The sequence below is a fragment of the Hermetia illucens genome, chromosome 3 (assembly GCF_905115235.1).
Source record: "Hermetia illucens chromosome 3, iHerIll2.2.curated.20191125, whole genome shotgun sequence".
Taxonomy (NCBI): Eukaryota; Metazoa; Arthropoda; class Insecta; order Diptera; family Stratiomyidae; genus Hermetia; species Hermetia illucens.
This window is the reverse complement of record NC_051851.1, coordinates 74,875,211-74,898,149: the sequence shown is the minus strand read 5'-3', so window position 1 is coordinate 74,898,149 and position 22,939 is coordinate 74,875,211. Positions and strand designations below refer to the sequence as shown.

General features: G+C 41.5%; 1 protein-coding gene across 1 annotated transcript; it reads left to right on the top strand.

Moving 5' to 3' along the window:
* The first annotated feature begins 2,439 nt into the window (after positions 1 to 2,439).
* On the top strand, positions 2,440 to 13,585 carry LOC119651393 (mitochondrial-processing peptidase subunit beta). Its single transcript, XM_038054975.1, has 5 exons — positions 2,440 to 2,616; positions 2,924 to 3,136; positions 12,124 to 12,452; positions 12,516 to 12,984; positions 13,042 to 13,585. The coding sequence occupies exons 1-5, from the start codon at positions 2,548 to 2,550 to the stop codon at positions 13,384 to 13,386; spliced, it is 1,425 nt and encodes a 474-aa protein (XP_037910903.1). The 5' UTR covers positions 2,440 to 2,547; the 3' UTR covers positions 13,387 to 13,585.
* Positions 13,586 to 22,939: the final 9,354 nt, after the last annotated feature.

Below are 22,939 nucleotides of genomic sequence, written 5' to 3'. Positions count from 1 at the left end.
GGCGGATGTGTTATAGAAATGTGCTTGTATGGTCATAGTTATATGCATGCCGGTTAGGTGGGAATAAAACGTTACCTATGGATACCTTTAGAAGTGGTCCCAGAAATATAACGGAACTTGAAGAATTAGAAAGAAAAATTGAAGGTGCAGTGCTTCGGAAATCTAGTACCGAGTAGGTTGTTTTTGGCAGTGGACAAGCGGGATCGCCGCTGTCGATATTCTACGCTGGTGGGAAGGGGAACATTGGCTTGGTGTTATTAAATATTACAAATGCGCCACCCATACGGAAAGAGGAGTGAAGGCGTCGGACGAAGCAACCAAGTGACTATCTGTGTTTTCCGCAAGATGCGCAGATTATAAAAGAGTCTTCAATACCAATTGCAAATAATGTTGCTACAAATCAGCCTCTAGCATGCACGGTCGTGCAGGACTTTCCCTTGCAAACCCATCCGAGAGAAAACCAACGATCAGCAAAATCAGCGCTCTAGTTTTGGACACTTGAGGATATAGGTCCATAATTAGAATTGGGCAACTAGGCAAGGAATCTGAGAGGATGGGTGAACTACTTCACAGACCCGTTCTCAAAAAAAATTATGGTAAGCTATATTTTAAGGCGTTCTAAAGTCCCGAACCAAGGGTAAATTCCTGAGCTGCCCTCGATGTGACTTTCATTCTGTGCTGCCCTTCCCGGGTCTCGTAGAGCAGGGCACGGTCCTTTAACTTGTCCCTCAATATTCGCAATAACTCAAACATGTGGCATCTATTACATCTACCATCACAAGGAGCACCATCCGCCGACAACATACTGAGCGGACGATACGCTGATGGCGCCTTATCATCTTTGCCCTTGCTTATCAGCACAGGTCTCGAAACCTTCCCGTGGAAGGAAAAAACATCCGTTGTCAAACATGAGTTGAATGTACTGAGTAGCAAGTTCGGCTTTTATTTACATACAGGTTTCAAGACTTCCCTGAAAATGCCACCCGGTCCTGTTGTTCTTTCGTCCTTCATAGTAAAAACCACCTCCTCTAGTGCAGTGAAGAGTAGGCATTCATCAGTACTCACTCCGTCACCGACAGCGTCAACTCGGACGGGGCGGACAGGAAAAAGCACCTGGATGATTTCTTACAATTTAGCTGCTTCCATGGAACAGGGTGGCCGATATATATAGGTGCCTTTCACCACTTGAGGCTATAGCGTGTCAACCACATATACACGCCATCGCTCTCGGTTACCTGAAATGCGCTTCAACTCCCTCCACGACTTCCCTCCTCTACTGTTCTGCGCCAAGTGCCCTTGGGACGACTCACCCGTCGACCATGTTTGGAGAGTGGATCCCACTGCATGGCATAGACCGCAGTGCAATTGTCGCCCTCCTTAATGTGAGACCTACCCACTGCCACTTCCGTCTTCCTATCACATCGCATACAAGTGCCAAGCCTGTGGGCCGACCAAGTTCTTCGTTTAAGATAGTGTCAAGCCAGCGTACTCCGATGATACGGCGGAGTTTATTTTTTGTCCCTCTCTTATATTCTGCGGATTTGAGCGTCGCCTCGTCTTGGCCTCTTGCACGAAGTCTGAGGCAGTACCTTCGAATGCTTGTAATTTCAGCCGCCCAGTACACACTTAATTTCCCGCCTCTCCTTGATGACCATAGAGTTTATTTATACTTTCTCCTAGTGAAAGAAACGCTATTCTGGTTTACTGCATTCTATGTTCCTCCGTTGTACTAGCAGCTTTGATGTCGACAATGCGACTATCCGTATTTCTTTCCGAATTCCGCTGCGAATTTCCTCTGCCGAGAGGCGACGTTTGCTCAGCAGTAAGCTCCCAAGCTTCTTATCTCTTGTAGCATTAGATGGGATAATAGCCAATTTTGTCAGTACTGAAGCTTGGTAATGCGGTGATGTATGATATTGTAATCTTCGGATCGTGTTCGATCATAATAATGTGATATTACATTTTAAGATGATATCACTTTTGGAATACGCATTGCAGAATCTAATTTCATCCATGATTTTGCATTCACGACATCGCTCTAAAATTTTGTCGTTATACAGGCGTCGAAAACGTGCTTTATCATATCATCATCATCATGATCATCAACGGCGCAACAACCGGTATCCGGTCTAGGCCTGCCTTAATAAGGAAATCCAGACATACGGGTTTTGCGCCGAGGTCCACCAATTCAATATCCCTAAAAGCTGTCTGGCGTCCTGACCTACGTCATCGCTCCATCTTAGGCAGGGTCTGCCTCGTCTTCCTTTTCTACCATAGATATTGCCCTTATAGACTTTCCGGGCGTCCCAAAATTACACTGTACGCTGTACTTGTACGTCATCCTAACCGAGCACCATCTTAACCTCAATACTTGAAAGTGAGCCAGTGCTATCCAAACTTTAATGTTCCAACTGTCACCTTTAAACGTCAACCTCTTCCCCGTCAACTCAGAAAGATTTTCCTGTGTAGTGTGCGGCTCGGTTGAAGGTTCATTTGTCAAAGGGTCGGAAGATCTTCCGAAAGAAGGAAATCTATTTGTTTAGCAAAATGGCAGCACGAGTTCTCTTGTTATCGAACACCCTCCGCAACCTATCGAAGGGAACTAACTTGATTCAGGTAAAATCCCATTGAACCGATTGCTCGATTCCTCCCCCGAAATATCGTTCAAAATTGACAAAATGACACTTTTGAAATTGTGCCGTCGTGTTACGTAATTTAGAAGTGGTTTTCAGTATTAAATTCGCATCTAATTCAGTGCTGGTTAGAAGGAAACGTGACTATGTAAAAGTTAAGGGGGACACGCACAAGATAAAGGCTGAGTGGAGGAAGAAATAATTGAGTTTTTTATGGGGGAAGGATTGATAGGTTATGTTTCTGCATTGGAGTCTTATGTAAACTATTTGAAATTTTGTTTCTATTCCAGCGATACAAATCGTCCCATGCTCCCAGTGTGCAGAAGGTCCTGTTGAATGTACCACCAACCCAAGTGACTGCATTGGGCAATGGACTGCGAGTAGCTAGCGAGGACTCGGGTGCCGCCACCGCGACTGTCGGTTTGTGGATCGATGCTGGTTCTCGTTATGAGAACGAACAAAACAATGGAGTTGCCCACTTTTTGGAACATATGGCGTTCAAGGTAAAGTCTGAATTCATTTATTTTCTAGTCAATTTATTAGCTAAGAATGAAAAGTATGGCCCATTTTAAAAATAGTAATATCTGAAATCATAAGCTTTTGGTAGAGGTTCTTTCGTTTTCTCATAGATTATCATTGACGTACTGAACTAATAAGATTGCGAAATGATACAAACTAATAAGAAGTTTCTCATCAATGTTTCGTCCAGGGGAAATTGAAATCTTTCTGTGAACGTTTTACCGGGAAGTCCTGGAAAAACTTGAAAGCTTAGAAACATATATACTCTGCAAATAATTTCGTGTTGCATTTTTACCTTTGAGTTGGTTTTAAAATACCATCCCAGAAACAAGCCGAATGGATGTGAGACTATTGCCTATAATACCAACGATATCGATAAATAAGTGAGTTTTTCGGGAAGCATGGAGCATGGAGATTCCCCTTCCATTGTGACACTCAACGCAGTGCCCATCTTCGGAATCTTGACGAACATCTACTTCTTCCATTCTCTGGAAAATTCTCTAATTCCCAGAATTTCGGAACTAGTGGAAGCGGCAGATCTAAAGAAACTGCACCGGCAGCGATAAATAACTCGGCGAAGAGACCGTCAAGGCCGGCGACTCTACTTCGTTGAAAAGCATTGACCAAAATAATTTCTCTTCTGCTTGGGGCAACAATCCGTAGCCGCATGTTACGGTGACTAGCCATTTCATCCACAAGAGGCGGAACTTCACGGGATATAATATTGTTAGGAACCTTGGTGAAGCGATCTTACCACATCTTCAGCTACTCGTCATCGTGAGTGAGGAGCCGACCGTTAACGTTCTTCATAGGACCATCGAAAGGTTTGCGATTATATGCAAGTTCTGTCATGATACCTTATACACTTCTGAAATCACTGCGTTCTGCGGCATCAACCGCAAAAGCGAATTCCCTTTTGCCAGGGCGCACACTACACTGAACTTCTCGAGATTTCATTATGGATGTTCCAGCACGTTACGCCCGCCATCATTCAGAACTGTCAATAGAATCTTTGACCCGCTTCCAAAATCAGCCAGGTCTTATGGTATCCCTTCGGGACGTAGCCGACGACTCGCACAGCACTTGAGAAAGGTGCACCTTCGATGATCATCGATATACTCAGGCGGGTTACTCAGTGTATCTGCCGTTCGATCAGCAAAATGTCCTTCCCACTGTCGAGCGACAGCGAACGATGTCGTAATTGGAAGGTTCTAGATCCAACCCTGCAAGAAGTGGCGGCCACAACACGCACGCGGTAAGGTAAACGGTAATCCCTTTCGAAATTGAAGAGAGCACCACTCTTATTACGCACGTCCAGGAGACAACTCCTAATTTTACTCATCATCATCATCATCCACGGCGCAACAACACATATCCGGTCTAGGCCTGCCGTAATAAGGAACTCCAGACATCCCGGTTTTGCGCCGAGGTCCACCAATTCGATATCCCTAAAAGCTGTCTGGTGTCCTGACCTACGCCATCCTTCCATCTTAGGCAGGGTCTGCCTCGTCTTCTTTTTCTATCATAGATATTGCCCTTATAGACTTTCCGGGTGGGGTCAATTTGATTCCTCGCACAGTGTCGGTTAGTTGCAGGCATAATGACAAGGCGGTGGAAGTTGCAGAAATCCACAAACCTTCCACCATTACCGTTACGGTCGCTAAGACCGTGTTCCCCCATCACATGTCGGAGCAAGATGTTGCCAGAACCCACTTTGACATTCAAATCACCTATCAGGATCACAATGTCACCTTTAGAAAACCTGTCCTGAATTACGTGTGATTACTTGTAGAAAGTATCCTTCTCCACTACATACATGGTGTTCTGTTTATGATGGTACAAATTTTAATGGTGGATAGTACCCCCTGTTTGAGGAAAAGTGGTCCACGGAACGGGCGTTCTATTTTTTAGCTTCATGTTCTCAAAAAAATCACAATTTCCCACGCCCTCAATCATTTAATCCCAGATTAGGTACCATTTTTGTTGCCTCAAACTACCATATTTAAGTGAATTTGCTTCATATAAAGACCGCGTTTTCTCCCATGTAATGCGTAATATTCCAAACATTTTCCATAATTGAGCACAACATAATGAAGCAACTTTTATCAGCTTCGCAGGTTTGTAAGTTAGTACCGTTACAAAAATGCTTATTGAAATTTAGATAATAAACCAATTTTGCAATTCTTTAAAATTTAAACGTTTATATCTTCGAAATGATGATAACCTTTGTATGTAATTGAAAAAATATCCATTTATGTAGTTTCCGAAAATGATTGAGGGCGTGGGAAATTGTGATTTTTTCTTTTTTTTGGAAGATCAAGCTTTTTGACACTATTTACGAAAAACGCTATAACTCTCTAACGGTAAAAGATAGAGTGCCCGTTCCAGGGACCAATTTTACTCAAACAAGTGCTACAAGTGCGGCACCCTGTATAATTGCGATGCTCGTTAACCTGGACCAGAATCTTTCAGTCAGAATCCAGTCAGTAAACGGCTCCCAAGTCAAGATAGGGCGACTTACTTTAGCCGTCAGTAAAAATCCGACAACTGATTCCCGGTTTTCTAGAAAACAAAAGCACTTTGCTGCAAGAGCGGGAGAAGTACTCTCCAGAGTCCCACCATCTTACTTCGCTTAGGCCCAAAATGTCCAATATGTCGTTGGAATCCTCGCTCGATACCTTTATCAAGAAGCGTGTGCACATTCTAGAAACCAATCATAGTCCGTTTTCGAGGTATTCGACATGTGGTCGGTCCATGTTCGATGCGTTTTTGTGTTTCGGTAGCAGTCACGTTTCCAAATTGACAGTTTGGTAGCTCAAAAATGTCTATCACTTTAAGTTGCCCTTTACGACAAGCAGGAAAAACTTTAAGTGTATTCCGAGGCCCTAACTCAGATAGTGTGGTCATATTAGCTTAGTGTTTCCTGTTCACTCCTTGGTGGAGTATAGAGCGTATACACAGTCCGATTGTGCTTCAGTTTCACTATCATCACACTTAACGCTGTGCAAAAGTGATACATAATCTTATAGCAGTGAGACAAATACAAGACGAACACAGATACCCATGACGACTGAAATGCGAAACCCAGAGCAGCAGAATTGAGAGGCTAACGCTCCTACTCCCTTAATCACCGTGCCGTCGTGTGATGATATTGGTAGTAGTTAATTCTGCTTTGATGAAATGTTGTTTTGTTCATCTTGTTAGACCTCATTCTCTTTCTTGGATTAATGGTGTGATATCTAGAGTATGTTTGTAAACGAATAGAAAGAGGTAGTCCGCTCCATCCATATTGCAGAAGGAAATAAAAAGTGAAAAACCAACGTAAAGTGCTAAAGCTCTATTCTCGCAGAGCAATGAAATCGGCAAGTTCTTAAATGTGATCAAAATTTCTGTTTTTAAAAAATGTTGCCAGGGACTTATAGTGCCTACTCCAAGAGTACTTGTTTCTAAGGGTTACATGCTTAAAGGTGTTATCCCGTGTGTCGGATCCGCGGAATCGAATTTTTTTTGGCATCAATTGTATCTAAATATATTCTACACTATATATATGAGCAAAGTGATTTTTTGATATTCGGAGTCGTTCGGGAATTATAGTGTTAAACACGTGATAAGTCACATGCCAGATTTATGCCGATCGCGTATTTATCGGTCCGAATGACGTTCGAATGACTTCGCTAAACTCAATGCTGTATATGTGTTGCTTGAAGAAACCTAAGATTTATGGACTAGGTATAGCAGATTAATGGGCAGTTAAGGTTTTATGGCTAAAAATCCCATTCTACTTTTTAAATGCGTTTTTCACGAAACTCCATGTTGAAAATCGGCTGCCACCATAGCCTAAAATCTATCCAACGAAATTCTTTAAAATTTTCACGACTTTTTTAGAACATATTTCTACGGTCCGCAAACTAGGATAATTGCGATTCATTCAGTAGTTTTTTTTATTCATTGAAAAAGCCGTGAAAAAACACCAAAATTCACAAAAAAAAGTTTTAACACTGCACCAAAAATTTAGTTTTAATATTTTTTAATAATCCTAGTTTGCGGACTATAGTTAAGTCTCCACGTTAAAATGTCGTTTACATTTTTTCTTTAATATGATCGCAGCGCCCTCTAGCGTGGCAGCAGAAAAACACCTTTTTTGCTCTGTTTTTCAATAACGAACTACGCGATCGAGCAGGAAAAATTACTATCCACACTCAAGATATTAGTAAATCTATGATGAACAATTCTTATTTGTACCTTTCTCCAGTTCTTCACAAAAAATTTCTAAAAAAAGTCAAAAAGAAACGCCCTTCACACGGGATGACCATCTTAAATCATTGAAGCTTTTCGGGGCTATAAAAAACTACACATACAGATTCGTTTTCATTTACTGTATCCGTGGACGCCAGAAGGTAGCCATCTGCTGCAAATTCGTTTTGACTCATCCTCATAAATTTTGGTTGCCTTGCCCCAAGAAACAGTTTCTATTTGCAATTACGACTGTGAAATTAAGAAAAGGTGTTGGGCAACGGTTTATTTCCATGTTGTGAAGAATTGGTTGGAACAGTTTATATACCTCTAACAGCTCATTTTTGGCATTTGGATTCTCCTATACAGACTGATTGACTTCATCTGTTCCAGGTTGAGACACATTGATGTGTGGGGAGCAATTCAGTTTTTCTTGAAAATTATGGTTTTCGACTTTGAGTTTTTCACACTCCTACGCGGAATGGTGATTTGAGGTCCCCTCAGGTGTTCCCACTCGGAGTGCCTTCCAGAATTCGAAATTCCCACTTTCGTATAAATATCCGGTACCCAGAATAGATTTTCCAACAACGAGTTCGGCAACGATTTGCATATTTTCTCATGAAGTGTGCGCTCCCTGTGCAGAACAGGAGCTGCTAAGCAGCTAGCCGATATCCTATCCCAATATAAACTGATGCTGCCGGACTCCAAGAAATGCAATAGAGAAGGAGCGGTTTCCTAGAAAGATCCATTGCACCATGTATTATAATGGCCATCCAGTAAACCATGTGTTAGGAATGAGTTTCTTAGTCAGCCAAAAAAGGAAACCTGCTGCTATTGGCTTTGAAAACAAAAGCGATCAGCTATACACTCTGCGCTTGCGAGGCAAATTTCGAAATATAATCCTCATTAAAGCTCACACCCCCACAAAGAGGACTGCAGAGTGGGAAAGGATGACCTTCTATGAGACAGTAACGGACCCTGGACATCTGCCCCGGATATGATATTAAAATCATATGTGAACAATCCAGCAGGGACGAAGCCCGTATTCAGGCGGTATGTTTGAAAGCTTGGACAGAAATATTTTTTACAAAGAACTGTGGAATATGCAGCTAGTAGTCCCAAACGAAATTGTCGTTGGAAGTAGCTGGATTGCGATGAAAGACAGCCACTTTCATCCAAATGACCGCGGCTAATCAAACGCCGCCGCCTGCCAGCCTTGATGAATGTCAGAACATTTAGTGAGGGGCCAATATAACCTCAGATCACTATCTCATTGTCATGGTGCTCTGCTTCGAAAAACAAGAACAAGTTTTTTATACAATGGCGAATAGCAATTACCTAGATCTGATTCTGAAGACACTACCGGCTGTTTGCTAATGAATAGGCTTTCGTCGGCGTCCAGCTGGTTAATTTTGCTTACCTGTTTTAATACTTTCAGATCGTCGATACTTATTTAATGGCCGTATTCCACCATATGCTTAGCCACCATAGATTTTCTGCGTTTGCTGTAGTACTTGATAGCCAACTCTGCTTCCTTTATATGCACCCTAAATCTATTAGTTACCAGCCTTTTCGTTTGTCCAATATACACCTTCGGACAAACTCAACAAGCGATTTTATAAATACCGCTAATCTTCGCTACTGTTTTTCAGTCGTTTTCGCTAGCAAGCTGAAATTTTAGCTCCTACCAGTTGTATGTCGAACCTTTTTAATATGCGTTTTATTTGCTTGGACAGATTTGAGAAGGTGACGCTTGAATTTCTTAATGTGGTAAAAGTCGATTGCTAGCTGTACAGTGTAGTGAAATTACTACGTTCTATCCTTCGTACGTGCCTCCGGATCATCGTTTCTATGGTGGTGCTGATGTACCTATTTTTCCTTCTCATAATCTTCCTCTGTGAGAGGGATTGTCAGAAAGCGGTGGAACATCGTGCCATATGCTGGTAACTATGGAACGAAGTGACCAGGATTGTCCGCTGGTGGGTTGTGAGGTTGATTGATGTTGTGACTATCACGAACTTTCGATTCTGTGAAAATTCTTCAAGAAAATTGCACTGTTTTATACACAACCTATTAAAAACAATATTTTTAGTAATAACTAAAACTATTATAACTTTGTCCGGATAGCTGAGTGGTTAGAGCACAAGGCTGTCGTGCGGAAGGTCGCGGTTCAAATCTCACTGGTGACAGTGGAATTTGCATCGTGATTTGACGTCGGATACCAGTCGACTCAGCTGTGAATGAGTACCTGAGTCAAATCAGGGTAATAATCTCGGGCGAGCGCAATGCTGACCACATTGCCTCCTACAGTATACTGTAGTGTACCGTTACGGTCTTGAATGAAGTGCTCTAACACACTTCAAGGCCTAGATCCAATATGGATTGTTGCGCCAACGATTATTATTATTATAACTTTTAAGCATATGCAAAGGTCAATACTTCAAAAATATCTATGCAAAATTTCAAGTTGATAGCTAATTTACTTTTCACCATGAAATTTACCACCAAATAAAATAAATTTAATCATTTTAAATATTGAATGTTTGATATAAATGAAAGTGGGAATGGGAAATTAGAAGGAGTGTATTAAAGCGTGAACAAAATACTGCATATTAGCGAATGCATTCTCTTGTCAGATTGTACCTGAACAAGGCGAATGAAATGTTGCGCATGTCGCAAATCTGCGGACCCTGCACTCCACTGTAGGTATCCGCAATCTTAGTCGAAGCGTGGAAGAAATGAGAAAGAAGTAGAGTAAAAAGGGATCAATCCGCCAATTTGATGGTTGGAGGAAGTGGTAAGAATACGTCACGTCAACAACAAACTGTATATCCTTGTATTGCTTTGAAAACGGGAAAATTTGCTTTTTTACTTGCCCGAACCGAAGTGGCTCTTGAGCGTCATCAATTCACGCAGTAATTAGGGACGATGTTCATCATTTTTGTTTACAGAATCTTAAACACTACAAACCGCGAATCATTCTTTATAAGAAGTAGAGGAGAAAATGTCGACGACCCAACGACAATGATAACAAGTAGCCATAGTTCTACAATCTCCTGATTATAAAGTGTCAGCAATCACGCCCTTCATATCAATATTCATAATAATGAATCTAATGGCATTATACCATCATGCGGCATACTACCAGAAGCTGATGAAAAACGAGGATATGACGTGGAAATCTAAGCTAGGCCATTACGACAAAAAAATCTAGATTTACATATGCCCTGAACCCCTCACAGTGTATTGTCTGGTTTAGGGGGAACTTGAAAATGTTTGTCAATAGTTCTAAAGTGGGTTTGTTGCAACAATAAAAAGAAGTGAGTGCACATTCTATTCTTATTATTTGCATTCGTGTGTCAGGTCTCCGGAGAAATATGCCTTATTTACTAAGATAGTGGATTGTTTGCTTTCATGTCTTAATTTCCATCCAAAAAGAAAAGACTAAACTGCTCTTTAAATGCCGAATAAAACGTTGTTTATTACCCATACACCGGTATATCCAGGCCCAATTATCTTCAGCCTAAAATTCTCTGAAGAAGAGGACGACGGGCCTCGAAATGCGTCTCGTTCCGATATCCGCACAAATAAAATTAATAATAGTACATTAACATATATTAGAAATTTAGCCGGAAACCCCCTTAAGTTCATGTCAGAAATATGAAATTGGCAGTGGTATAAGGAATAACATAAGACATAACTCTGAGAAGTTTGAAGGAAATGGAACTATTATTAACAAAGTTATAGAAGATGGAACTTTTACATTTTATGTGAATTTCATGCATTCTAAAACGTGTATGACGTTATCATGGCATATCACAATACCACAAAAAGGTGAGCTCACATGAATGGGAGGTCGCGGCTGAACATTTCGTTTTAGTCTGTTAATCATTTATTTATCAATATCATAATATGTTCGGCTTCATCGAAGTCGAAGTCGATGGTAATCCACCAAGAGGCCGGCTTAATACGCTGGATGTGGATTTAGCCGATCACGACCGGCCGGAATTCACTTCCTGGAATTTTTGTGGTAATCGATGTCTAGAGAAACTTTTATTAGCCAATATATCAAATATGGGGAAAAAGAATATTTCGTTTTTAAGAAAAAGTATTTTATTGTTTGCATATGGTACGTTTTGAGAACCAACTGTTTCCTTCTTCAATTTAGAAAAAGTAAACCGTTAGTTCTCGAAATACAGTACTTGCAAACAATAAAATTATTTTATTGGAAAACGAGGCGGAAACTACAAGCGACCGAGTCAATGTGCAATTTCCATGTAGCCAGCAAATAAAGTTCCCACTCTTGGTAGGCCTCCTTCAGATTCTGAACGTTAAAGTATGGAATCAATACAGTTGCTGGGGCTTCCATCTGTTACCGCAAAACTCAGATTTTCGTTTTTTCTTAAATAGCTGTATTGATCATTTTTCAAATTAATTTATAATTCCATCCGTGTAGCAGAAACTTAACTTGTCTCTCCGATTTTAAAGTACATTTTGAATAGATTAGAAATCGGCCAAAGCTATGTTCTCTTTAAAGCATTCTAGGTTGATCATAAGATATAATTTTTATCACAAAAAGTAGCTGAGTAGGACATTGATTTTTAGCCCTAAACAATTTGGGACTTTAGATCGTATAAATCTATTTCATGAACCCTTATCAAACTAACTCAACAACAAAACACACATCATATTCAAATATTCCAAAAAACTAATTAAAAGTTGAAAATATTCTTTCCAGGGCACAGCTAAACGATCCCAAACTGACTTAGAACTCGAAGTCGAAAACATGGGAGCTCATTTAAACGCGTACACATCCCGGGAACAAACTGTTTTCTACGCTAAATGCCTATCACAAGATGTTCCTAAAGCGATCGAAATCCTCTCTGACATCATCCAAAACTCGAAATTGGGAGAAGCCGAAATTGAACGTGAGCGTGGTGTAATTTTGCGCGAAATGCAAGAAGTTGAGAGCAATTTGCAGGAAGTCGTCTTCGATCACCTTCACGCTACCGCCTACCAAGGTACTCCATTGGGACAAACAATTTTGGGACCCACCAAGAACATCAAGTAAAACTATTAACTCGCTTAATTTCAAAAAAACATTGTGTAGTCAACTCATTCGTTCCTTAGGTCAATTGGAAAATCCGATCTTAGCGATTATATCAATACCCACTACAAAGCCTCACGCATTGTCCTCGCTGCCGCCGGCGGTGTCAATCATAATGAACTCGTGAAGCTGGCCGAACAAAACTTGGGCAAATTGGAGAACACATACGACGGCAAACCACCAAAACTGTCTGCATGCCGATTCACTGGCTCTGAAGTCCGCGTTCGCGATGATTCCTTGCCTCTAGCTCATATCGCCATTGCTGTCGAAGGATGCGGCTGGGTCGACCACGACAACGTTCCACTAATGGTTGCCAATACTTTGATCGGTGCCTGGGATCGCTCGCAGGCCGGTGGAGTAAATAACGCCTCAAACTTGGCACGAGTAAGCGCCGAAAGCGGGTTGTGCCACAGCTTCCAATCGTTCAACACCTGCTACAAAGATACCGGCCTATGGGGTATCTACTTCGTCTGTGATCCTCTTCAATGCGAGGTAAAATTCGCTTCTGTTTATCTGCAGAACTTGATTATACTCCTTTTGTGCTCATAGGACATGGTCTTCAACATTCAAACCGAATGGATGCGATTGTGTACAATTGTAACCGACGCTGAAGTCGACCGTGCAAAGAACCTACTCAAGACAAACATGCTCCTCCAATTGGACGGTACCACCCCAATCTGCGAAGATATCGGTCGCCAAATGCTTTGCTACAACCGACGAATTCCACTTCATGAATTGGAAAAGAGAATCGACAGTGTGACTGCCCAAAATGTTCGTGATGTTGCCATGAAGTACATTTACGATCGGTGTCCCGCTATTGCTGCCGTTGGACCTGTTGAAAATCTACCAGACTACAACAGGATCCGTTCGTCTATGTTCTGGCTTAGGGTTTAAATTAATTCTTAATTTTTCTATTAAAGAAATTAGGTAACCAGAGTTTTTTCTGTTTCCACTTTTCGACAAAACCAACATTCAAACGAGAGATTTTGTTTTCAGTTCTGATAACAAAGAAAATTTAAACTGAAGCCTCTGTAAGGTCTCTAGTTGTACACGTATTTAAATGATGGAAAACCAAATAAACAGATTAAAAATATTCTGTAGTTTTTTTATTTATTGAACAAGTGATAAAGTTAAATCAGGAGATAATAATAAGAAACAACGTCCCGATTTCCACAAAATCTATTTCTCTAACAGCCATCTGATGCCGCTCCATCTGAGGCAGAATCTACCACATTGACGGGTTGTGCTCCCCACCTCCAGGCAAAGACTATTTAATTTCCTTCTTTTTGTAAATCGAACCATTGTGGTTTTATTTGGATTTACTGAAAGAACATGCTTGAGGCACCAACTGTCAATCCTTCTCCCCTTGGACACCGCCTTGTCATAGTTTACTACTACACTAAAGGTGTCCAAAAGCACATGAAGCTGGAACCAAAGTGTGTAACTCTCCAAGTGGCAAGAAGTCACAGACTTCGAATCCACCCGCGACTTTGAGAAATGACCGAGGCCCGGATTTTAGAGGCCTCACCAGATTCACGTTCCCCCGCGGAGAAACCTGCGGAAAGCTGCGGCTCTCCACTTCAATGTCTACGACGCTGTCAGTCAGAAAGGATGGTACACCAACTTCCTTAATGAAAGGAACTGGAAACCTGATTACGACCGGCCTGTCAGTGACATTGTTGTCTAACTTCTCCAAAAGACGGGAGAGCAAGACTCGGCAGAAGGAAACTTCAGCCGCAAAGGAGAAAGGACTGCATGCTTGCCTGTCAGAACCTTCCCTCCCCACCTGGGCCGGAAGAAATGGAAGTTGGTGATGTGGACACAACTGGTCTAATTCCGGTATATGGAAGCAGATCCATGCAGCCCGGGTACCGTGAACCTGCATATGCTCAGCATACTTCTATAGTTGCGAGGGGAATTGGGACACTGCGAGAACGGTTGTTACCAATGAAAAAGCGAGAGCTGCTATACTATCCTTTGAACACTTCAAAGCACCTGGCATGGATGGCATCTACTTCTAAGAAATATTTTTCGAGAATGTCTTGCTCTCGGCTACGTGCCTTCCTATTGGCAGAAGGTTAAAATAGTTTTCATAACTAAGCCCGGGAAAGATGACTATTGAAATCCAAAGAACTTCAGACAAATCAGCTTAACATCATTTTCGCTGAAATGTCTGGAGAGAACGTTACATTTGCAGAAAGGCGTTAAGGTCTCATTCAATAAATGAAAACCAACATGCTTACTACATCCTGTGAGTCTCCTCGTCACTTTTTGGTTTCAAAGATAGAGGACGCAACTTTGAAAGGCAAGTACGCAATGGAGGTATTCGTGGACAGAGAGCTCCAGATCCGTCTGCGTTGACCACATTAACACCCTGAGGATCATTTTGGAACAATGTGCGGAGTTTAGATATTCGTTTAATCTGCTCTCCTCCGATTTCTGCATCTGAAGTACTCTACACACAGAAAGGGCATTATGGAGAAACTAAACGCTATTATCAGATCGACATATGATGGTGCAGAATGTCACGCGCTACATCAAGGTAAAATCACCCATATTATTTCTTCTTGTTATCGGTGACATCTTTCCTTAAACGCCACGACTAAGCTGATGACATATGTTTGCTCTCTCACCGGGTCATGGAACTTGGACTAATGGCTCTGAATTTAAAAACAGAGGTACGAGTAAGTAGATTTGGACTGAAAATAAACATCAACAAAACCAAGATTCTTAGTCTGACTGATCATTACATTCTCCCTATCTGTATTAGTGGTCAGAACGTCAAAGGCGTTGATTAATTTGTATATTAACCATCGATGGTGGCACCAAACTGAATGTCGCCCGGCTGCAAAGCAAACTCACAGGACTTTGATTTAGTGTTTGCGACCCAAGCGCTTTGTTTCAAATTTAGCACCCATCAAATTAGTGATCTGTCTGAAGTTCTTTGCGTTTGAACAATCGTCTTTCCTAGGCTTCGATATATAAACTAGATATAGGTACGTAGTTCGTAACAAGACTTACTAGAAGGATATTACTTCGAAGTTGCTCAAGATGTTCTATACCATGGCAGCTCCTCTGAAGTGGTCAAAGGGCAGTGTAGTGGCTCTTAACTTTTCGTTGGTCAGAGGGTAGTATAGGTCCCAGGGCGAAACGTGAAATAGTACCCACGATGGAGCATAAAACCAGGGAAATGCCTGCTGAACCAACACCAACAACTCTACTACCAAACCCTATCTCCACCTCCACGTGGTGACCGCTGGGAGCTCTTTCGTAACGAAAAGCTGCAGACGGAAAAGGATGAAGGCGAGCCTCACGCGCCTAAAAACCGGACAAACTGTACCAACTGGTCCTCCAGGATTGGGGGTTGGGTAGGGCTGACAATCCTACACAGAAAACCGATGTTACGGAACCACGAAAGGAGCCTCGGACAGGATGGATCTTACAACGACGAATTCGGCAACGACAACGGATTAACGATTTGCGCATTTTCTCATGGAACGTGCGCTCCCTGTACAGAGATAAAGCTGATGAGCAGCTAGCCGCTACCTTGTCCCAATATAGGGCTGATATAACAGCGTTACAAGAGATGCGATGGACAGGGATCGGTTTCCTGGAGAAGAGCCGCTACACCATATATTATAGCGGTCATCCAGTAAACCATGTGCTCGGAGTAGGTTGGTGGTCAGCCTTCCCCTTTTTCCTCATTTCGGATGCTACTTGTGGCCCCAGTCGGACCATTTTTTAAATTTTCAGTCCTACTTGTGTTATTCTTTCCACCAGTTGTATTTTTTTCTTCATTTTTGTTTTCCTTTTTTAATTTATTTGATACATAAAGCAAAAACTTACCCAGTTTTCACTCTTCAGGGCTATCATTGCCATACTTTTCAGTAGCCCAGCTCCTCCATGACTGCAGAAGTATTCGAAAAAAGCTTGACTATCTTTGGAGACGGCGAGCCCGCCTCCCCAGCCATTAACTGCTTCCTAAGCTTTCCATATTTCTTTATCAATATTGACATTTGATTTTTATGATCTTCGAGTGTCTTCATCAGCTCTAAGAGATTAGATATTGTCTGCTATTTGTAGTCTAGCCTAAAACTGATAGACCAGTAGCTTCCTCCAAACTATTATACAATTTGTATTTATCGGTGTAGATATATATATCGAGAGCAATTTACCCCCTTCATCAGTACAAAGCTTTGTACTTTGGAAGAAGCTTCTGGTCTATCAATTTTTCGTGAGCTCGCCATTTCTTCTTTCAACGTTGGCTATCCTTACTTTGGCTCTTTTGCGGCCTGGATCCTCCTGGTTACGGACTTCACCACAGATCCAAGTGCACCTAGACCTTATGGTGGGAGGCGGTCTAGCCCGGCACTCGTCGGCGGCTCGCCGCTCATTCCCGCTAACAACATATAAGTCAAAAAAATGAATTTTTTGACAAAATTTTTCGGGGAAACTTAAACAACAAACCAAAAGTAAGCTAGTTTAAATTAAGTTTTAAATTATATTGTATTAATTAAGTAAATATAAATATCTTTTTATATTATTGATAGAGTTTATTTAATTTAAATTTTAAATTCTTTGTATTAATAATATTAATTTGTAGAAACGTCTGTGCTCTACAAATGTCAGCCTAATTCCATCTCTTAGTCGTCTAGAGATCTGCACTTTTTTGCCAAGAAGTTCGTTTAACTTTGTCCAATCCGTTTTCCGTTGCATTACAGTCTGTTCGCCTGCAATAGTCAGATTGATTTATAATTATGGGTGGTCAGATTGTAAGACTTTATCTAGCACTACCCAATCTCTACTCAACTTTAATATTTTGGAAGTGCAGACTGTTAGATCAATTAGTACACGGCCTCACCAATGTAGGCGTGCACCCAACGTTCGCACTCACGTGAACACCCTCTGTCAAATGTAATCAAATAATTTCTTACCGCTAGGATTGCATTTCTACCCTCTCAACAAATATGTTAAGCGTGTCCATCACAACCTGTTAAGAATTCGCATCACTCATCTCGCTTCTCCTCTACCCATTAATCTGTAAGTTGGCAGCAACTAAGTCCTGGTAACATAATTGTCTCAGCATGGTTGCCTGTAACAATTTTGACATCAGAACGCAGATCTTCAGCCTAAAAAACCCAAGCCCTCTTGACTGATCCAGTACCAGAGATTTCGTTAAACAAACCCATGGCTCTTGGTTCAGAAAGATATCAGGGCAATCCTGCAACTTTGCCAGTCTTGCTGCTAGTAGAAAGGAAGAGGCTTTGGCATACTTGAGGTTGGTTTGACCAGAGTAAGAAGCTTATATTGCCATCGGCGTGTAACCAGATTCCCCTCACACAATCGTGTCCTACCTCACAAAAAAGGATATATCAGGAGCATTTCTCGTTCCAATGAAATTCCCACAAATTTGTGTCGTTCCCTGTTAGTGTAAAGGTGAATCAACCGTCAACCGCCTAACTTCTCTTATTGTGTCAATTTTGCATTACATACATATCACTTAGATAGCTGCAGATGAAAACAAGTCGGGAAACCGGAAGCTGGACGCTTTAGGTACGAAAGGTTTTGTGTATTTCTTAGTACGTAGCACGTAATATATCCATATATTATGTGAGAGTATCCACTTTCGGGTGATATTGACTATGAAGTCTTCAATTTTCAAAGAAGCAACAAATTTGAGGTATTACAACTTTGTTAGTAATAGTGCGATTTCCACCAAACTTAGTAATAGTAATATACTATTATTAACTTTATTTAAGCAGATATCGGCATGGAAGGTATTTCGGAGCCCAGGCACCATATAATGGCAGCCTCCTAATTTTTTTCAGATTTTTCGGTTTGGTAGTTTCTGAGAATGGCCCCCTTAAAGAAGTGATCATTTTCAACTCCCCGCGCTCCCCATCCTTCCAACGAATGTCAAAACTAAGATCGGCTTTGAAAAGTACTAATCGAGACCTTTAATTTGATACCCCACATGACTATATTTGATGAAAAAAAGTTTTCATCATAAATTCGACGTAAAAGGATATAATTCACTGTATGCGTGAGCATTCAGAGTTCCCACCTTTCTACCAAATTTGGTCTCAATCGCTATAACCGTCTCCGAGAAAAATGCGTGTGACGGACAGACAGACAGTAAACCGATTTTAATAAGGTTTTGTATTTACACAAAACTTTAAAAAAAAACGATTGGTTTTGCTCCTTTTGAGGACATCATTTTCTTCTATGGTCGCATGTCCTCATTAGGCAAACACCACTGCACATTGCACAAAGCATCTAATATGGAACTTTGAGTAAGAAAAGCGAATTGAGAAGACCCAGCATTGTAGACTACTCTACACACTCTCAGAAAGTGAAAGTCGGTTACGAATCGTCACTTCTAAGATTCATTCTAGAGCGTTTTCCCGGTCGCCTGCATATGCATGACAAATTTCTTCTCAGGCGTTGTCACCTTAGCACACAATCTTAACATATTTGATGATCGGTGGACCATTAAGTGTGTCTGTGTTAAAATGAAATCAAAACTAAGCAAATTGTCGCACTTATTCACGCTCTGTAAGTTCAAACTTCAATTAAATAGTGAAGCACTGCTTCCGGATCCGAAATAGTTAGTTAGTTGCATTACAGTTCCCGGAGTAGAAAGAACCATTGTCAGTATCAAAAACTCTTCAGAATGATCGGTTTACTCGCATCACAGATTTTCGTTGTGGTATCAATCATTATTGAACTGAGCTGCGGAGAGTGGGTTGAGATCCCTCAGGCTGGAGAAAAGAAAAACTACAAGGTCGGGGGTGCTTTCGGTGCGCTTTCTTTTAGTGACGCGTTAGCTACTAGTAGTCTGAGGCCGGTTGGAGGAAGTAACATTTCTCAGCCCAACCAGGCATGGCTTAATTATCAAATGGAGCGATTTGGTCTGAATATGAATCCAATAAATCAAAGTGCAGTGATAAATAACGTGAACAAATTGATAGTTACTGATACTGATAGGATGGGTAACGCGGAGAATAGTGAAATGTATCAGGATTATGAAATTCCATTCCAAACACATAGTACAAGTTCTAGTCATACAGATGGGTATGATATTGATATAAACATTAAAACCAAGCCATCTTCTGGAAAGACCAAACTGATCAACCACGTCAATAAGCTAGAAGTCACCGCTTTCAAGGATGATTACAATGAAGATGACCAAGAAACGGCAGAAAATAGTAAAAAAACAAGCACAACCATAACACCTCCTAAACAACCCTCTGAAACCGAGATAAGTTCCTTCCAAAAGTTCTTAGACTATCTTAAATCCTTTCAAAATAACTTCGTGGTGAAAACGTCAAAAGGGATACAAGAAAAAATCCAGTACCTACACAGGCTGAAAGACCATCTTCTATTCGAAATCGGTTGGTTCGATTAACTTCTACGTTTCCTCTATGATAGTATTATATCTATTCTACTTCCATACAGAGGATAGAATAAAGGCACTGTGGCCTGCGGAAGTTCAAGAAATGGAGGTACAACCAAGAAAATCTAAAAGATCCAAAAGAGGAGTCCTGGACGATTCGTTCACATCGTTCCCATCAAATGATGGGGCACTGATGACAATCAGCTTCCTCACATTCGCTGTGTTTTTGATCAAACTTGTTTTGGTAAAGATTTTATAAGTGTAGCAGGTTTTCAACGAAAATAAGGTATTAATCAATTTTCTTACTAATTTTTGCAGCTGGTTATAAACACAATCAAAAGTAAGCATTATGCCTACAATGGGTTTTCAGTAAATACAATGGAAGGACTAAAGCTTGGGAAATCTCGAAAATCTCGATCATATGGAAATGTTAGTGATAATGAAGATTTTCCGCTGAATGCTAATATAAATGTTGAATATATTTTGAAATCAATCCACGACTTTGAAGGAAAAATTAATTCTAATTTATAAAAAGTATAATAAAGTGTATCAGTACTATATGTGGACAGGGTTTCAATTGGCCATCAAGGTATATTTATTCAGATCGACTACATCGCAATAGAGAGTACATTGATTTCAGATTTATCTTCTGGATGTGCGAAATAGAGAGGTGCTGACGTCGTCCTCGAGTGAGATTGAGAAAGTTTAGTTTAATGTACGGGGGGCGGGAACCGCAGCTCCAAGCACTCAGACCATTGTTAGGACCCATTGTACTATCCCCGTAAATCGCCTATTCAATGGCTTCCCGCCTACGGCGTTCATAGGCTTTAGTGAATCTGAGAATATTCTCCAGAGGCAGAGAGTGTGCAGATTCTTCAGTGAAAAAACCGTTACCAAGATGTCTTCGTCTGAAATCTGAGGAGGCCGGGCAGCTGCATAAAAAGTGCAGGGCCGTCTCCTCCTCCTCCTCACATTGGTTGCACATAGCCGAAACCGCCACCCCAATCTTTTCCATATGTTTAAGTTTAAGGAGCAGTGTCCCGTTAAAATCCCTACTAGGGTTTTCATGTCTCATTTCTTAAGAGACAACAAAAATGCCGCCCTGGCGACCTCAAGTTTTTTCACAAGGATTTTCACCGGCCGGCAGGAGTTCAATTTTCTCTACCTGTCGGCGTAAATCCTTGCAATTTTACCCTTCAAAGTAGACTTGACAGTGGATGGCCGGATTCCAAAAGCTGGTTCTGGGCCCACCATTGTGGATCCAGTCCTTGGGCGAGCCAGTCTGTCAGCCTCCCCATTAATAGCGGTGTTTGAGTGCCTCGGCACCCAATCAGGAATGTTTTGTTCGGTTGGCCAAGTTTCAGCAGCACTTGATGACAACTCCACACCAACTGGCTTGCGATGTCGTTGCTGTTTATTGTTGATAATGCTGCCCGACTGGAGGAACAGGCATATATGTCCACCTGGAATATGGTCGTCATTTTTCCGAGAGGTCGGGCCAGTTCCATAATCGGATTCAACGAGAACACCCCTGCGCCCGATTATTAAGTCTGTAATGTGAAAAGACTCATAACCAATTATCGACCATTCTTCTCTTTTGGTGATTACGACAGTGTATAACTTTTCAAAAACGAATCTGGAAACCATATGATCGACCGACATCAGAGCTACCGGATGTTTGTCAAGGAATTTCCAGATAGACGCGTGACCGTATTAATGGCCGCCTTTCCCCGCTCCAATGCTATCGTTGGCTGCTTTCCGTTTCACCTCCAAGTGAATGGGGGCAGATTCAGAGGAATGGGTTTTATTATGGATGTACACACATATGTCACATACTGTGTCCGCAAACTTGCCGGTAATTATTACGGCTAGATCGTCTGCAAATGCTTGTGCGACAATTTGTTTGTCCTCCAGGCGCCAGAGCAGGGTATCCATTACCAGGAGGCATAACAGCGGAGGGAGAACCCCTTCCTATGGGCAGCCAAGACATCCTACCTCAAAAGGCTTCTGGCCGACCAATTTGTGAATTTTTCTCCACTGTGAAGGATCTAACTGATTAACAGCGGTTCGATTCCATGGTGTCTTGCCGCATCATAAATTGCCGCGAATGAGGCATAATTGAAGGCACCTTCGATATCCATGAATACGCCTAAGACGCATTCTTTTTCAATTTTTGCCGCGGAGTGCTTGCTCTCTCCGTTGATTTGCTTTTCTGGTAGGCGTGTTGCCTATGGTGAAGTGGCCACTTAGGAATGTGTGTATCCCTTATGAACCAATCTGCTAGTCTTTCTAGTCCTTTTAGTAGAATGGACGTTAGACTGCTCGATCGGAAGCTTTTTGCGTCCATGTAGGTGGGTTTCTCTGATCATGATCGTTTAGCCGATCTTATCCTCTTCTTTAGAGCCTTATGTGCCTCTATATAGCGATTCCAACCAGCGAATGAATCACACTTCACGATTGAGAAGCATCCTTTGTTTGTTCTTTGGCGTCTTGAGTGGACAACTTTCTTCGAAAGCTTCTCTCATGCTAGTTGTGATCATCTAGATTGTCTTCTCAATTCTAGCAATGGATTTAATACGCTTCCCAGGGATCGTGGCTCGGGCACTCAGTTCTATTTTATACATTGTACAATCTGTCTTCTGCGGATTTCGAAATGGAGTGGGTGGAGGTGGATCCATGCCCATTACGAAATCAATGCGTCTGTGATCTGAGAGTGTAATATCGTTTGATACTCTCCACTCTCCGACCAGTGCCTCTTTATCTCCCTGTTGCCTTTTTATGGTTAGTTTAGCCGATGTGGTGTTAACATCACATAGGTCGTTAACCAAATTAGCCTAGAAGTCTTTTAAGACTACCATGCCGGAGCGGGGTCGATCACTTTCATTAGTATACAATAGGTCAGCATGTTGGAAGTTTAGGCGCCTGACTATCCCACCAACAACCAAGGGTTCTTATATGAGGTATATAAATCTCTTGCAGCAATTGATCCGACGACTGATAAGTGCAGTCACCGCTTTACAATGCTGCAAATTTATTTGGAAAATATGGTAC

Coding starts and splice junctions, on each gene's coding strand:
- LOC119651393 (XM_038054975.1), top strand. CDS start 2,548: ATGGCAGCACGAGTTCTCTTGTTATCGAACACCCTCCGCAACCTATCG. Junction 12,453..12,515: donor GGACCCACCAAGAACATCAA/GTAAAACTATTA, acceptor TTCGTTCCTTAG/GTCAATTGGAAAATCCGATC. Junction 12,985..13,041: donor GTGATCCTCTTCAATGCGAG/GTAAAATTCGCT, acceptor TTGTGCTCATAG/GACATGGTCTTCAACATTCA.